The 17,836-nt window shown below is 38.3% G+C and overlaps 1 protein-coding gene across 5 annotated transcripts in view; it reads left to right on the plus strand.

Annotated features, from left to right (window-relative positions):
- Dennd1b (DENN domain containing 1B) overlaps window positions 1-17,836 on the plus strand; it is a 168,983-nt gene that overhangs the window by 97,467 nt on the left and 53,680 nt on the right. For all 5 annotated transcript variants that reach the window (XM_048357390.1, XM_048357395.1, XM_048357391.1 and 2 more), the window contains 2 exons: window positions 3,083-3,128; window positions 7,554-7,655. In XM_048357390.1, the coding sequence (XP_048213347.1) occupies window positions 3,083-3,128; window positions 7,554-7,655 (148 nt within the window). The remainder of the gene's footprint in view (window positions 1-3,082; window positions 3,129-7,553; window positions 7,656-17,836) is intronic.

A 17,836-nucleotide genomic window follows, 5' to 3' on the forward strand; every position in this document is an offset into this window, starting at 1 on the left:
TCATAATTATGTTAGAATTCTGCAATATATGAATAACAACTAAACATGAATACGATCTTTAGTTCCAACATCTGACTATCTTAGATTCTGTTAGAAACTAGTGAGAAAAAGCATTGGAGTTACCCAGCAGTCCCATAAAAATGTCCAAGGGACCTCACTATTAAAGTCTGCACAGAATGTTCTGTTGAAGCTTTAATTTTAGCTTAATGATTTATATAAACATAATGTCTGTGTCTCAAGTAGTATCTTTTATAATTTTTTCCCTTTCCTTTTCTTCTTCCTTTTTTCCTTCCTTTCCTCCTCCTTTCTTTTTAATAAGACAGTCTCCCGATGTTGCCTAGTCTATTCTGAAGCTCGAGTCTCATTTCTCTTTTTCCCGAGTGCTATGTTATATAGTTCTTTGTAAGAAAATCTTAAAAAGAAAAGAAATGGTTAATTTAAGTAAAAAGTAGTTGCTACCAAGAAAAGAAAAGGAAGCACTTACAGCAGAGCCTTCTTAAGCTTAGCTTTTCAAAATCCCTTCACTAATGGAGTGATCAGGACAGCCGCCATCTTAGCTTGTCTCTCTTACTGTGACAGTACCAGATTTAGATTCTATGAGAATATCCATCCACATGTATGCATGTCTAGTACACATTTACATGCAGCTACATGCAACACACACATATATTAATACATACATACACATATGTATTTTTAAATTTTATGATGGTGGTTGTTGGTCCTGGGGCCTGAGCATAGGACTGTTCAGTCTTGCTCATCTTTTCCCCCTCATGACTAGCATCCTACCACTTGAGCCACACCTCCAGTCTCAAACTTGATATGGTTAATTGAAGGAAAGAGTCTTGCAGGGTGTTCTTTCCAGGCTGGCTTTGAACGTTGATGCTCAGCTCTTAGCCTTCTGAGCTGCTAGGATTGCAGTACGAGTGTCTGTCTCTGAGAGGAGAGTTTTTAAAGCTGCCACCCTGCCAGGCAGCTTTTGTGAAAATGTTCTAGATGTATTTTAGAAGATTTCAGTATTTCCCCCGCCTCCAGTATGGAGGTGTGAGCGTTGGTCCCTGGGCTTGCAGGTGCTCACACCTTTGAGCCAGGCCTCTCGCCTGCGTTTTGCTCCTTGTTTTGGAGCCAGGCCTTTGCTTCCTGCTCAGACCCCTGCCCGGGTGAGATTCACTTCTCTTAGGCTTCCTGGTAGCCACGTCCAGCTCTCCATCAAGAAGGCCTCGCGTGATATTTTTCCTGCCCAGCCCAGAACGGTGGTCACAACCACCTTAATCTCAAATAACCAGGGTGCCTGGCATTTTTGTTTGTTTGTTTGTTTGTTTGTTTTGGTACTGTGGTTTGAACCTGGGGTTTGCGCTTGCTGGACAGGTGTTCTACCACTTCAGCCAAGCCCGTCAGGCCATTTTGCTTGATGCTTTGACCACGTGGGCCTGGCCTGCAGTCTTCCTATTGATTCCTCCCGCATAGTGGCAAGGACAGGAGTACAACCCCGTGCTCAGTTCATTGGCTCAGATGTTTTTTTGTTGTTGATTTTGTTTGTTTTTTTCCTGCTGGCTTTGGAACTGTGATCTTCCTAATTTCTGCATTCAGAATAGCTGGGATGACAGGTCTGATCTGCCACACTGAAACCTGATTAACACTCTTTACTTACTAAAATGTGCTTTGGGATTTCAGATCCCCTTGGGCTTTGTGTGTTACGAATCTGATGACAGGAGCATATCCTAAACCAGAGAGAACCAGAAGCTTTCACAGTGACCCATTTTGGGTGTTTGGTGGGATTGGCATATTAAGGTCCTGGGAGTCATCTAGTTGTTGTGTGTAAGTTGCTCAATGCTGCCCTGGGGTCCAGAGCAGCATTTTCCTCTGTGGGGTAGTCCTCAGAAGAGCTTGAACCAGGGAGGTGTCTGCCCTTTCCTATTTAAGTCAAAGTGAGTAGTTCCTGTTTTCCAACTATTTCCTTTGATGGCAGAAAATCTGATAGGTTTTAAGGATATCCTGGCCTTTAAATAGTTCCCAATTTTCAAGTCCAATGAAGAATCCAGAGTGTCAGATCAGTTACAGATAGACTGTCACATGAGAGTTTGGAAAGAATAGGGAAGGATGGAGTGACAAAACGTAAAGGGGCAACCGGGAATTAGGATCCAGTATAGCAACAGTACTGATCTAGAACTGACAGGATAATGAGGAGCGGAAGGAAAGCTTTAACCTGTTGTGTGCATTCTCAATATACCTGTGAGTAGCTGACCATCCTTGATAAATTTGGAACCTTTTGAAATTCCTTTAAAAATCTCTGTGATTGTGCAGGTGCTGTTAGTTTTATTTGTTTCTGGTTCTCAGAAGCAGAGCGAACACACAGGAGTTTGGGTGACTCTGTTTTAATGTCAGTGATACTTAGAAAATTATGCAAATCCTTTGAGAAAGAGGATTATCTGTTTGCATTAACAGAAAAGGTTTGCATTCATAAAGCATGACTGATGTCTATAAAAGAATTGCCAAAAGTGTTTTATTTTTAAGTAGCTACTTGTTCATGTATCTTTTTCAACTTCATTGACATCTGTCCATTCTCATATTGTAGATGATAATCTAGCTGGAAATTGTGTGTTGAATACTTTTCATCATATAGTTCCTAGAAGTATTTCTAATATCACTAGCAACTCAGAATTTATATATTAAAATTACTTCATGCCTATATTCTCATATGTATGATCGAATTATATATATTCTCATATATTTGTATGAGAATATATGTATATGTGTATATATATGTATATATATACATATATATGTATATGATTCAACTCAGACTGATTTAATCCTGACATTCTTAAAATATTTTTCAGGCATATAACTTTTGACTTCATTATAAATGATCCAGAGCTTTTCATATAAGCCAATTTTAAATTTATTAATGTCCTCTAATATTAAATTTGAATTTTTACATATCAAATAATTTTGAATATCTATGATGTGCCATGCCAGAAATGATCATTTAATAAGTTTAATTTAAAGCATTTGAATGATTTATATTATTTCAATTTTGATGAACTCTCTGAATCTGTACGTATATATATTTTTCATTTAGTGCCCCAATGCCATACCTGATTGGAATTCACTCCAGCCTCTTAGAGGTGAGTATCTTTCAGACTTGATATACTGATAAAATCAACTAAAAATAATAGTTAAGGCAGTTTTGTTTGAAGAAATGTCAAGTGAATAGGAAATAGTAGTGACTAGTTTTGTATTTGATATATATGTTACATATCTTTGAAATATGTATTTGAGAAAAATTATTTCCAAAAAAGTAATATTGAGATAATTTCACTTAAGTCAGTAAACTAAATGATCATTTTCAGTGGCTTAGAACCCTTGAAGAGGGTTAGAGGCGATAGGGTAAATTTTAGTTCCTGCAAACATGCATCTTCCTCAGACCACTTCCTTGTGGTAGTACAGTAGTCTTCTGTATCTCTTTTTCAGGAAAGTCAAACTCTTTTAAAGTAAAATCTTACATAACCTGACTCATAAAATGTGACACTTTTTCATTGGCAAAACTTCAGTATTTTTCAGTTTATCAGTGTTTCAAAATGTCGTTTCAGCAGTCTAATACTAAACTTTTGAATTACAGTGTAGCTTCTGATCCTAAGTTCAAATATCCAGTTTTGTTAGGCAATGTGAAGTTTAGTCATTTTTTTTCCATTCTTACTGTACCATTTCAGAATGATTTTTAAAGTCACATTATTACTGTGACGAGACTCCTTAAGTGTGCAGTACCTTAAACTTGGAAGCAGTGAGATTTCCAGAAAGCTTTTTTTTTTTCTTGCCAAAATTGCTATCTGAAACAGTAAACAAGAAGCTTGTATTAACACAGAAGGAATGAGGCAGTAAGCAAGCTCCTGAGTGAGGCCTGGTCTCACTGAGCAGCCTCTACTATCTCCCCTGGTGTTGACAAAGAAGCATCCACAGACGTGTTCTAAGCCTTCTGAAGACCCCACTGGGTGAGGAATGTCCCTCGTAGAAGGCCTTGCTTATAAATCTCTACTGGCTCTCAGTTTGGGATATTTTTCTTCTTTTTGAAAGATGCTAGGACAACATTTTTAATTTGTTTTGCCCTTATGAAAGAATCAACTTTAGTGAACGCCTAGCCGGTTTAAGTTATTTTTAATTTGAAGCGTGGATTGTTAACTTCATGACTCCTTTTATTTACTTACTTCTTAGAGAACTTGTTTCTTAACAGTCCAGGTGATTGGAGTGTAAGGAGACAGTTTATAAAACGAATCGAGTGAATCGCCACTTCATCTGTTGTTAGATCATGGGCTATTTAAACTGGCTTTTCGCAAATTGGACTTCAGGCAAATCTAGCCATGTTTTTTCTTAAATCTTCAAACTTCATTTTTTCATGCTAGTATCCCTATCTTTCTGTGTTTCATATATTTGATAGAGCTTATAAGTTTGTAATATATTTACTTATTAAAAAAAAGTATTGTAAGTTACTGGCAGTTTGCCATTGTTTTTTGCAAAATAATTTTCCATCAACTTTTAAAACAAATCATTAGATTTTTATAAACTGCTTTAGAAAGCTGTATATATTTAAGTATTTTTTATGTCAATCACATATTTATTAAACTGAACCTGCTTATTATAAAAAAGCTAGTATTTTTTAAGGAGTCAGTTTAAGAATTATTTACTTTAGAAAGTATTATCTTGGAAATAAAATCCATTAAAGCATATATGGGCTCCTGTTTTTAAGTGGGAATATTTTAGAGCCAAGATTAGATTGGCTAAATCTCTGTAGTTTTACATGCTAGGTATTTCCAAGTCTCTTAATAGTTTTATTTCAATTATCTGGTTGGATAGTGAATGAGAAGGTATAGTTGGAACTCTAGGAATTCTAATAAGTCAGTTGTTATCATTTAGTAACTTTCTCTTAATCACCTACAAGATGATATACGTCATCTTAGCTCTGTTAATTTTACATTCAATACCTTATGGTTAAAATAAATATATATCTTGTAGCTACTTGTGTCTTTAATGTGAGACTGATCTGAGTAAATTTTTTATGTTTTGCTTGGTAAATTACTAACTTATTCTTTAAAAGAAGAATCAAAATATTCTCTCTATCCCTTTCTTGCCTAAGCAAGCTTCAGCATGTAACTAGCAGTTCTGTAAATCCTTTCAGATACAATGTTTCCATGAAATTAATGTTCCTTGAAATCCTTCTTTCATATACTTTTATGTACCTGTGAGTAACTTTAAAAAAAAAATCTCCATCTAAAATACAAGATTCCTTTTAATAACAAAGGAAAGATATTTTTGTTCTCCTTCAATACCAGACTTCGGGATGCACTGAAAGCAGACTTGGCATAGAGCATACTAGGGAGAAGGTTGTGGAAGCTGTAAATAGGAGGCTGCCTACTTGCTTTACTGTACGCGGACTGCGTGTGAGGTGCGGCCTGGTCTCACGAGGGGTCAGAGTGCGCAGAGAGTCTATCTGTGCCCACACTGTGCGCAAGGGCTATGTATACGCGGAAGTACTGGACATGTTCTTTCAGTATGTGTTTAATAATATTTCCTTATTGGAAAAGAACCACAAGTGTTCCCCCCCTCCCCCTTATTTTCCACTTGTCAATTCAGGTCACATAACTGTGAGAGGTGAAATAATATGACACAGAGTTAGGAGGTGTGCTTTAGGACTTTGCACACCTATTTAGAATTTAACCAAAAACACCTGAGGCCTAATTAAGAAGGGAAAATGCATAGAATACTGATATCAGTCCAAATTTTCTTTCAAAAGTATTTGCATTCCATACTATTTTTTCCCTGTTTTGCTCATGTAAGGTTGTTCTAAGTTCAGGAATTATTGAGTGGTTGATTGGAAATGAATACATTTAAAAAATTGTTATAGAGTAGTAAACACAATTTGATATTCAAGTATTGGACTTTGTAAAACTAAAGGTAATTTGGAAAAAAATATACGTTTCATGTTAATATCAGTGTATGCAGGCTTTCATGTTAGATTAATCTCAAAACATTTGGGGGCATGCAGTCTCTGTCCTAGGCTAGCTATGCAAACTCAGTACAGCCTTGAATCCAGCCTTCTTTATGGTTTCTGGCAGGAGGCCAACTTAAAAATCAAAGTGGAGATTGAGTTACGATATAGTCCCCCCCCCCCGCCCACAGTAATGCACTACTGTAAGTATTCTAATTACACTATAGCTAGTACATAGATGATCACGTGTGTGGATTTGAACCTTTGTCATATCTGTACACATGGGAGGAAATGAGGGGTTATGTAAATGGATCTGCAACATTGTCAGTAATACCACTAGAGATGACTCTGCTGTTATCTTTGAAGTTTGTAATACCTACAGTGTACTTTATCAGATCAAGTTTTAGAACCATAAGCCTCCTGCTCGCCCCCCCCCGAGAATTTAATTCACACTCCATAGACATTTTGACTGTCTAAGCACATAAATATCCCTTACTTAAATTACCATTTCCCTAGCAAACTTACCATTCTGCCAAATACTTAAGAGTTTTGAAGTTCTAAAGGGATCAGAGAAATTTCAGTCATAAGCAGCGTAGTCCAGAATAATTCATTAAGCCAATTTAAAAGTAAGGTATTTAAGTACTCATCGCACATGACTTTTGTTCTTTGATGGGACTTAAAAATATGACCCTGAAATTAGTTATTGATCTTTTGCTAATGGACACATACAATTGCAGAATTCTGAATTCATGGACACATTTTACTAATGAGCCCATTACTTATAATTGAAGAATAACACCGTGTGCTATCATTTAAACAAGACAGTGGAATCCAATCACATATGTTAATTGGGAAAAATAAACCATAGGTTTTCTTTTTTTCATAAGGATAAACATTGAAGAGTGTATCAATTTTCTGTCCTTTGTGGACATATTGAGGTACTTGGATAATTTTGACTAAGCTGTTGAGTAAATTAGACCAAAGAGAAGATTTGATCAACTACCGAATTTGATTATTTTGGAATTCATATGAAGAGAGTTCCTACCAGCACACCCCATATCAGTATCCTTCTGGTATTTTCTTACTCCAATTTCAGTTCTTTTTATCCTATTACTAGGGAAATGCAGGGCAATTTTTCCACTCATTTAAAATGTGTTTAATGCTCTAGTCATAGTTATTGGTCCTTATATAATGTAACTTTTGCTAAGGTCAGTATAGATTTGGGCATAAATTCCTCTACCATGGAATTAATACTCAACTGATAAATTTTAAAGGCTGTAATAATAAGCTTTTACAGTTTGACGCAACAGTGACTGTTTAATAATGTCTTTATTGTGATGTTTCTTTGGTAGTTAACTTCATAAAGGGTCAGTTAAACAAATCTTCTAAGCATTTTTACCACATCTCTTTGGATGGGGAATAGATAACTTTCCTTTCTTAGACAAAGTCGTTTATATTTGGAGGATACTCCTTAATGTGATGCATTAAGATGATTTTTTGTGTTCCCAAGCTCATCATACTTTCATAAGGAAAAATGAGATACTTTTCATCATTTTGCTTTTTTAAACAGAGAGTGAAAAATAAGTCATTGGAAGACGTGGTTTTGCTGAATGTCGACACAAACACTTTCGAATCTCCATTTAATGACTTGAGCAACCTCCCAGGTGACGTGGTAAGTCTCAGGTGTAGTTTTTGTGTACTTTCATACCCCCTACCCCCAAATAACTGAGTCATTTTTACCACCTTAAAAAAAAAACAAACCTCTAAAATTAAAGGGTTGACTGTGGTGTAACAGGGGAGAGAGGACTCAATGGCGGTTCTATTTTTAATACTTTTTACCTTTTGGCAGTTGAGAGGATGCTGAATGGAATACCATATTCCTTATTGTAAAAGTAGGCTCATAATTAAGAAGCTAGATGCCTTCATTAGGCAGCATTTCTTTAAATGCAGTCCTCTTCATCTCATCTTAATCATTATATTACAAAGTAGGCATTTCTGTCTGCCTGGTGGCATGTCTTGCAAAAGAATGAGAGAGTTTTTGAAGGCAAGGAGAAGAAGGGGGCCAATTATCGGCTCCTGCCTCCCGCCACCTGCCAGCGCCTTTCCTTTTAATTAATGATCTGATGGTACTGGTCAATATAATAAGAAATGCTTGTACAGTTGGGGTCAGAAAATTCTGGCTTTGATCTCTCTCAACTTTCTGAAACATTTATTTGTTTTCTCTAAATTATTTCAGTTTTATTTTAATCTTTTCTCTCCTGCTGAGGGGCCGCAAGAATGAAAACCTATACTGTGTGTCATTTGCCTTGGCAGAGCAAAGACTGCTTGCTTAGAATTCTATTTGTAAATTAAACTGAAAACCCAGTTTGTCATAAAAGACATCGGATCCTTTTGAAATGACGAAAACTGTCTTTTGTCTGTAAAGGCTGATAAATTAAGTGCCAGTTCCCTTCTGGTCTTTGATCTTGCAAAGGAGTGTGCGTGTGTGTGTGTGTGTGTGTGTGTGCGTGCACGCGCATAGTTTATAATGGCATATTCTGTATTTCATATTAGTCTCCAAAAAAAACAGGCGTTTTTTCTTACAACTAGAAAAATAAGTGCACAGTTGTGTTATTTCTATATACACATTCTATTGTTGTTTATAAATATCCTCATAATAGAGTTCTAAGCTTATAACAATTCTTTAAAAAAATCAAAGCATCCATTTTTCAAGGGTCTTAAGATTTGTGAATTAACAAATAACATTTTTCTGTAAACTACAAATACTTTAAGAGCCATTTTGCAGGAGTTTAAAGATGCAAATTTTACAGCCTCAAATTAAAAAAAAAATAGTACTAGCCTTGATTGTTCTTATGGCTAATGATAGAAAAACATGATTTAAAAGTCAAAATCCTTTATGCCCCCAAATAACTTTAAGTTCTTACTGACTCGAAACACATTAAAGTGACTACTTTATCTGACTATAATAAAATTCACTGTGCTTATGAACAAATCTAAACTTAGGGCCAGTGAACAATTACATTATCTTTTTCACTTATTATAGCTGCAATGACAGAAACTCCTAGAAATGGTTAGCTGTTCATTTAGAAGTTCGTGAAAGCTTTCCTCACTGAAAAGAGAAATAACTAGAAAATAGAATGCCAACTTTTAAAAATGCTATCCTTATGTCTATTAGGGGTGTATTTGCCTTAAGGAGAAAAGATAGTTCTTCAAAAGTAAAAGGAAAGAAGAAGAAAGGGAAAGGGAAAGACATTCAGCTTTTATGTATATGAAATTGAAATTTTTGGAGTCTGCTTTTGTGAGATGGTTCCTCAAGAAATACCTTTAAAACTGCATGTTTCAAAGATTAAAAAAAATTAAGATGTACTTCTTTTCATCTGTAGAATTAATTTGATAATTAAGAGATTTATTTAAATATGTGGGGAAATTAAGCAGCATTCACAAAATGTTCCAGTTTTTATGTGTTAAGTGACAGAAGAGACTATGGTGTCATTTACTTGTAAACAACATTTTATACGCATACGTATAGATATATAGATATATATGTATACGTATATACATGAATATATGTAGGGAAAAAGAAACTCAGCAAGATGTGAATAAATTACATCGATCCCTTAAGTTGAAGGCCAGAACTTAGACACAAATTTGAACACTGTAGAAATCAAAACAGCTCTTTGGATCGAGCTCAGATGCTTTGTTCAAAGGACGATATGATTTACAAGGTTTTATAGGTGATTGTTTAACCCATCTCTAATAAATGGAGCTTTTGCATCAGTTTTCCAAGCTACCTCCTATAGTGCTGGAGGAAATATGGATAAAGTGTTTGACTATGTAGTTTTTAAATGGCAAATGTTTTAAATGAGATGTGTGAGAATTGTGCATGGTCTTGCATGGGTTTTTTTTTTTTTTTGCACGTGGTTTGCATTAATAAAGCATACGTGAAGCCTGAAAAATATGACTATTGGTATTGTTTGATTGTTTAATAAGTTAACCGAGGTTTAAATGGAGGGCCTTTTAAATCAAGCACCGGAGCGTTTCCAGTCTGCGTGCAGGCCCCGGGACTTTCTCCGCATGTGTACTTTATTACTATGTCAGCTTGGCCAGTGGGCCGGGCCGCAGGGTCAGTGGTCACAGTTGTCCTGAGTTACCAGTCCTTTCTTCCTGGGGACCCTCTGCTGGGTTGCATGCTGTAATCTTCTTAATGGCTCCATTCCAATATTCACACATAATATTTTAGATTTATTGACTGTTAGAAATACTACCATGCCAGTAGCAGTTCCGCTACTCTTAAGGTATTTAAAATTGGAAAAATAAATCAGGACAAAGCTTTCAGAAAATCCTTTGTTTTCCTTAAGGGAGGGGCAAAAACTCTCTTCCTGTCTTCTGACAAGAACACTTGTGTTTCAGTTTCATCATTTCACTCAAGATTTGTGTCATTAAAGCAAATCTCAAGCTTTTTATTGAGCATGATTTTTGTATTATGGCAAAGAATAACTTTGGAAGGCAGTAGATGCATTTAAAAATATATTTGTAAGTTTTGTCTGTAATTATGTTGTATTATATTTTTAGTGGTGGTGCCATGTAAAGATCTTGAGACATGATGTAGTTTGAGTGTTTTAAATAAAAAAAATAAATTTCAGGAGTAAGTAACTATCAATCAAGTTTAGTGATATTGTAGTATATTTATGAGGGTGGGTAAGTGAACCAGTTGAATTAAGTGTAGCATTTGAAATCTCAAATGAGTTCATTTCAATGGGCTATTGAAACTTTCCATTCCAAGTACATACACAAATTTAGTTTGAATTATATAATAAGTTGAAATACCATTTTCCTAAGCTCATTGTAAGTCTTACTGCTCCTTTTACTTTTTACCATTAACATTTTTTAAAAAGTCACTTGGGAATTGTTAATATTTCAAGAATAAATAGGAGGCTGACTTACTGGAAAATTAAGGTAGTAATAATTAAAAGTCTAATAAGATTTAGGAAATACATTCTCCTAAAACTATTAAGGTAAACAGAGATAAGCTAACTCCTATATTCAGAAGCAAGTTACAACTGAGAACTGAGTGATGCATTTGACTCACATTGCTTAATGGACTTTAAGCAATTCTAACTCACTAGTGTGTAACAGATAACACAGTCTAAGGTAGACAGTAAGGTTTGTATGAGGTAGGGACGTGCAGGGTCCAAATGTTGACTGTTGGTGATGTGTTTAAGAGCTAGTGTGTCAGAATGACCTTCTCTTCTCCACCCCGAACACTAGCCCATGGGCTGTGTCCTAACGATGGGACACACAATGTAATGAGTTCACTTCTTTAAAATTTAATATAGAAGCTTATTCGGCATTCCGGTCTTGTGAAAGAACTATCAACACGATCTGTTTCATGCTAAATTAAGATTTTCAGCACCACTTTAAAATTTTTGTTTTTACCTTACATATAATAAATTTCACTATAAATAAATAATAATTTTTTTCTCTTTCTTAATGTGAGTGTGTATCCTCAGATGTCACAAATTCACATTATGTGACAGGATGGTGGTGTTTAGTGTAGAGAATTTTTAATCAGTAAGCATTAGAAAAATGCTATTATAAAATGGCCATATCTAACATCTTGCATATTATAGTGTAGCTTTCAAGTATTTTATAGAAGAATATGTTAACTGTTTCAGTGTGAGAAGAGAAAGAAAGATACACATTATTCTGAATCATTCCAAATGATTAAGGGAACCCTCCTAAAATTGTGACTTCCAGTAAGGTTTTTAGCTATCTACATTTAAGCCAGTTTATTGACTTGGGAGTAAACTAGAAAAAGAAAGAGTCATTTCACTAGGTTTAAAGGCCAACTTTTCAAAACAATATTACAGTATATAAACCCTTATGACCATGCCAATTGTCAATAAATACATTTCATTCATTGAATATTTCCTCTAATTTAACACGAAGGTTTAACATGTTAAATGTCATAATAAATGTTATAAAGAAAGGAAAGGCTCCCAAGAGTATTTTTTATTAGTTCCAGATTGGACACAGCTCGACCTCAATCCTTATCATATTTAATGGTAAGTGAAGTTCCTTAACAGATGTTGAGGGTAGTCACGTTGGGAAGAGAATACAGTTTTACCCAGCATGGGGCATAATTTGGAGACTGTGTTATTATTTAGTTCACAGAGTTGATTGGGGAGACGCGCAAGTGGCTTTCAGCTGGCCCCAGGGGAAATGCAGCCAGCCCCCCCTTTCCCCCTCCCCCCCCCCCCCCCCCCCCCCGCAGGTGTCAAGATGCAGGTCTGGCTGCCTAAAGCCAGGCCTGGCAAGCCCTACTGCAGGGCTTTGTAAATAGTAGGCACCCAGTAAACACTGGCTGACGGGAAATACCATTACACTGCTTTTATCTCCTGTGATGGAAGTTTGCTTGCTTTCAAAGTTCCCGTTCTATAGTAACGTTTTAGAATATTTTGTAAGGGTATTTTCATAATAATGCAGGGGAAAAACCTGGGAGCATATGTAAAGTAAGCTTTTTCTGGGCTATGAATACGGCATCCCTTTCCTGCTTGTTCCTAGAAATGTAGTCCAGTGTTGTGAAGCTGTCTTCTTCACACTAATAAGAGTCTGTGTGACCTCGCCATTCTTTTACGTGGTTATTTGCAAAGGTGTGTTTTGATTTGTAGGTAAACTATAGATGTCACTATTTCCCTGCTGTTTTCTGGGTACTTCAAATATAGAATTTAAACCAAAACAAAAGCCAAACCATTTAGTGTGCTTCCACACATTTCAGAGATCTGTTATTTTCCCTCAGCGGATCAGAGAAACTCCCACTGCGCCAACCCAGGCTTGAGTAATTCCGCTCCTTGATGTCTCCGCGAGCTTGCCATTTCTAAAGTTGATTTCTTATTTGCTACTTTCAGTGATTTTTAAGTGCTCACAAAGTCCTTGGCTTCTCCTGGTTTTTCATTTCACACAAAATTACCCACCCTTCTTGTTTCCATTCCTGTGTTATCTTAATTGCATGCTTCTCTCTTTCTTACTGCTCCACTCTTTTTTAAAGGCAAGTCTTGATTTTTAGCTTACAAAATGATTTCCAACTTATTCTAGACCTTTAACTCTTGACTTTTTCAAGGATTTGTGTGTGTGTGTGAGAGAGAGAGAGAGTGTGTGTGTGTGTGTGTGATCACACACATGGATCTTGATGAACTTCTAGATGAATTCTGTTCTTGGTGTCCATCACAGACTAGAGGAGTAGATGTCAAGCCATTCCTGGGACACAGGATTAATTTGGTCATTCATTCATTCATTCAGTCAGTCATTTACTCAAGAAGTAAATTTATTCAGCACCTACTGTGTGCCCATCATGAGCTAAGAGTTGGGAGTATTAGTGAAGGGTAAGAAAACGTAGGCCTCCATTTCCTGGCACCTAGGTTAACAAGCATTTGCCTAGAATCACCGGTTGTGGCAGGTGTTTCCAGGAAAGGAGCCAGGAGCCATGGCTGTGGGTGAGGGGGGAAGTGCAGTTTGAAGGGAGGGTGAGATAAGAAGGCTGGTCTGTGCTGTAGGCAGAGAAGAGAGACTTACCGTGTGACACCCTGGGGCTCCCGTAGTTCCCTCAAACAAGGGCACAGGCTTAGCTGCTATAACAAGTAGACCCAAACGCCCACCCTCAAATATCCATTTCTCTGTTTATTAGATAATAATTAAGAGGAAAGTTGTTGAGGTGGCGATGGCCACCCTCACCACATAACATTTGTCTCCAGCTCCATGGTTGCTGGCTGGTCCTTGTCTGGGTTGCCCTGCAGAACGAGGGCGATGCAGGGTGGGGTTAAAGATGCACCTGTCAGGATGTTGGGGCCCGGGACAGGTGCAGACGGACTATCACCATCTCTGCTCCCTGAGATTTCATTCTCACCAGTCCACACGCTCAGGCCAGCTTTGTGCGGCACAGCGAAGCTCGGAGTGTCAGGAAAGTCTTCCAATAAGGGCGACCCGGGGTGAGAAGTGCAAGGAGGAGGAAGGAGAAGGAAAAGGGGAGAAAGAAATAAAAACAAAGCAGGTGGAATAAAAGAACGCACAGGGGATGCTGTTATGGGAATGAGGCCGGCTGTTTCAAGAGTGAAAAGCAGGCCCTCGCTAGGGTGTGAAACACTAGCCTTGTACGAACGCCAGGGCAGAGGTAGGCAGGAGTGGTCCCCTTGGACCTGTGCTTCATGGAAGAGCCATTTTGGTACGTTTCTGAAAATTCAATGAAGACATGGTCAGCACAGCAGTAATGTAATCACTGCGAGTAGAAAGGGCCTCTTGGGTCCTGACGATTAGTAGGTTTCTGAAGAAGGGAAGCAGTCGGGGCACTGGGGGCTCTGGAATCCTGGCTCCTCAGGAAGCTGAAATCGGGGCGGGGGTGGGGTGGGAAATCATGGTTCAGGTCCACCTGAGAAGAAAAGCCTGAGAGACTCCACTTTCAAAACAAGTAGCAAAAACTTAGACTGGAGGTGTGACTCAAGTGGCAGAGATCATTGGAGCAAGTTCCAACTCCAGTACCACCACCACCAACAACAACAAACTGTGAAGCAATGGTCAAGCAATGACTGAAATCCATCATTACTTGAGCCTGGTGAGGTTAAGAATTTAGAGAAGAGCAGACAGACCTGAAGCGTGCACGAGAGAGCTGGCAGCCCGGGGAGGTGTGCATTGAGGGCTGACGAAGGGCAGCACTGAGCGTGTTCCTCTGAGGTCAGCTGGGCATGCATGGCACTGAGCTGGAGGCGGAGTGGCAGGTTTCTGTTATTGTGACAGAACACCAGAGGCAAACAGCTGGTGGTGAGGAAGAAAATTGAATCTTTGTTTGCACTTTCAGACCTTGAAGCCCAAGTTGGGTGACTCCATTGCTTCTGGGCCTGTGGCGGGTATAGACAGGTGGTGGAGTCACGGAAGCTGGAGAGAGGAGAGCGGAGGAAGGGCCAGGTTCCCACAACCCCTTCAAGCCACAGTGACCCAGCCTCCTCAGACTCCCACCCCCTCAGACCTCGGGAGAACACCGCCAACCATGGCGGCAGCTGCGGAGGTTTCAGATCCAATGTGAGAGTGGGTAGAGATGAGAACAATTATGTCTTCGTTTTAGAAATCCCCCTGAAAAGGACACGGTGGTAGATGGCACCGTGTTGGTTAGGGTGTGATCATTTAGGCACAGGAAGAATCAAAGGGAGCACTTGAGTGGGGTTCTCTGTCAGCGACTGTGTCGTAGCCTCTTCATTAGAGGTCACTGTTTTAAGTAAGCCTCAAATAGAGTCTTGGTAGAAAATGTGTTATAGTAGCAGGTAGTTGTTCATTTTGTCTCTTGGAGAAAGTTGAATACGAGAAGGGATAAATTCCCATGCTACATGATGCAGTTTCTCCAGAATAGCCTCATAAAAAGTGTTGTAAGGTGATAGATCAGAGAAGCCACTCTTTGAAGGATCGAATCTTGGAGTCCTTAATTAGAGTGTTAGCAGTCTGCAGGCAGCCAGTTGTTACCAAGGCCTGCAGCCCACAAATACACTTAACAGTTAGGAGACAGGCCAGAGAGGAAAGAAAGAACAAAAACAATACCAACAAACCAATTCAGCTCCAATGGAGAGCTGACCTGGGAGGGCTTGGTGATCAGAGACGAGCCAGGAGACCAGAGACAGGACAGGAACAGAGTTGTGTGGCGTGGAATAATGGTGCCTGAACTCATCCAGGCCTAAATAGGCTCTGGTCAGGGGGCAGGGTCGCAGGAAACTTCCAGTCCAGTCCCAGGCACGGGACTGACGGGTTTAATAACCTACAGCCATGTACCCACCCCTGCCTCCAGTAATTCAGGCACGCCCATCACTAGGGGGCGGGGTCTTCACCTTCCCCCAGTATGAAGACAAGGTGCCAGACACTACCATTCACTATGTGGCCAATAGGAGGCCAGCCAAACCTGGCCTCCCTATTTTATTACTTTTTAACACCTAAGTGTTAGTGCTCAGGTTGTGCAGGTCATCTAAATATTATTTGTGAACACCCAGACCTTTTCTCTTTCAACATAATGTTTCCGTTTGGGGGTCCTGAAAATATAATTTGAATTCTAGGCATAGCCGTTGTTTGTTTTCAGCATAAAGATGTTTCTAGAAGTCAAGAAAGAGGAGAATGTGTTGCACCTTTGATAAACAACCCACTTTTGCGCTCTTGTTTCCTGAGTCTTCGCGGTGGCATAATTGCCTCATTACTCAGACTGTGTGCACATGGCTTGCGCTCTTTAATTTATCCCTGTTTTCTCTGTTTACTTATGTAATGCCCTGCTTTTATTCATCATAGCTTCAGTGCAAAGAGGGTAAAAGTAGAAGATTAGTGGTAATATTATTCAAGCTGCAGTAAACTCCCAGCATGTTAAAATCCCGGTTCTAATTCCTCAGGTCAAGGGCTGCATAGAGGCACTGGTCTCATTGCACGAAAGGAATTTAAACATTTATTAGGAGCGAGGATGCAATGTTTATTTCTTCAATTTCTTTTCACTGTTTTAACATGTTTGGCCCAGTATGTACCCAGTTAGACAAACAATTATTTATAGACAAAAAAGTATCTAAAAACGGTAAGGCTGACCAGTTCTGAAGTAATGTGTAGCCATTAGAAGTGTAGGCCAGTTTACTTTTCTTACAAATAAAAAGAGAAGATGATGGCACTGTTTCAATACAGTAGGATGCATAGTAAAGCCATAGAACTAAGGAACTAATTGCTTGCATGGATCCAGAATTGTGTGTGATTGAAGTCCTTCAGCATTTCATGGGAAGATGCACACTTATTCCCTAACAAACTGTAGAAGTTTGAATGAAAGCAGGAAATGCTGTTTCTCAGACCCGATCCTGAAAAAAAAAAGTGATTTTACAGATAAAAACTGCTAAAAGCTAATTAACACTGGAAAGGGCCCTGGGAATCGGTGAGAATTTACTCCGGAAAACAGCATGGGCTGACACCATATCGGATTAATATCCTTAGGTCGAAAGCTGACTTACAGAAGCAATTTCATTCACCCAGACTATCTGTGTGCCTTCATTTTCACATACAGAGACAGTTACTTCTGTCCTTCTGTCTCTGGGAAATGGGTGACCTCAGACCTACTGACAGTCAGAACCTTCTAGAATAGACCAAGGAAAACCTTTTTTTTAAAATATGTAAAACTTTTAGTTTGTAAAAGCTGGGCTAATGTAGACAAAAGTCAAAACAAAGCAAAACAGAAAACCAAACTGAAATACCTTATTTCCTCTGTGCAGTCCAGGGCTTGGTGGGGTGGAGGCGGAGGAGCGGAATGTCACTGGAAGTGTCGTGCCCTTGAGTGGTAGAAGACCCAATTGCCCGTGTAATCCGAGGAGTCCTTGCTCAAAGATGAAAACAATGTGGCTTTACAATGATCTGGGCATTTTATAAAGCCCTCAAGGATTTCCTTTTATAAAATTTAAAATATTGGGACCATATTTCTTAGATTATAATCCTTTGGAATGGATCAGTAATGAAGGACCAATACCTAGGTATGTTATGTATAAATGTGTGCATATAATATATGTAAATATATGGAAACATGTGTATATTAACACATATGTATATATAATATATATATATACATATACACATATAGGTCTCCATTGGTCTTTGTTTAAAGGCATTTGGAACTTTAGGAAAAAAGTTATTATTTTAAGCCAAATAAGGGATTTTAGATCAGACGGTTTATTATTTGCATCCTTCAACTGTATGGTTTGAAACACGGATTTCCTAAAAGCATTCATTTATGGAGGTTAGACTTTTTTTAATAACAAAAGCCCCTCTTAAGCAAATTCCAGTTTATGCACTTTGTGGGCTAAATGA

Source organism: Perognathus longimembris, chromosome 11 (assembly GCF_023159225.1).
Source record: "Perognathus longimembris pacificus isolate PPM17 chromosome 11, ASM2315922v1, whole genome shotgun sequence".
Taxonomy (NCBI): Eukaryota; Metazoa; Chordata; class Mammalia; order Rodentia; family Heteromyidae; genus Perognathus; species Perognathus longimembris.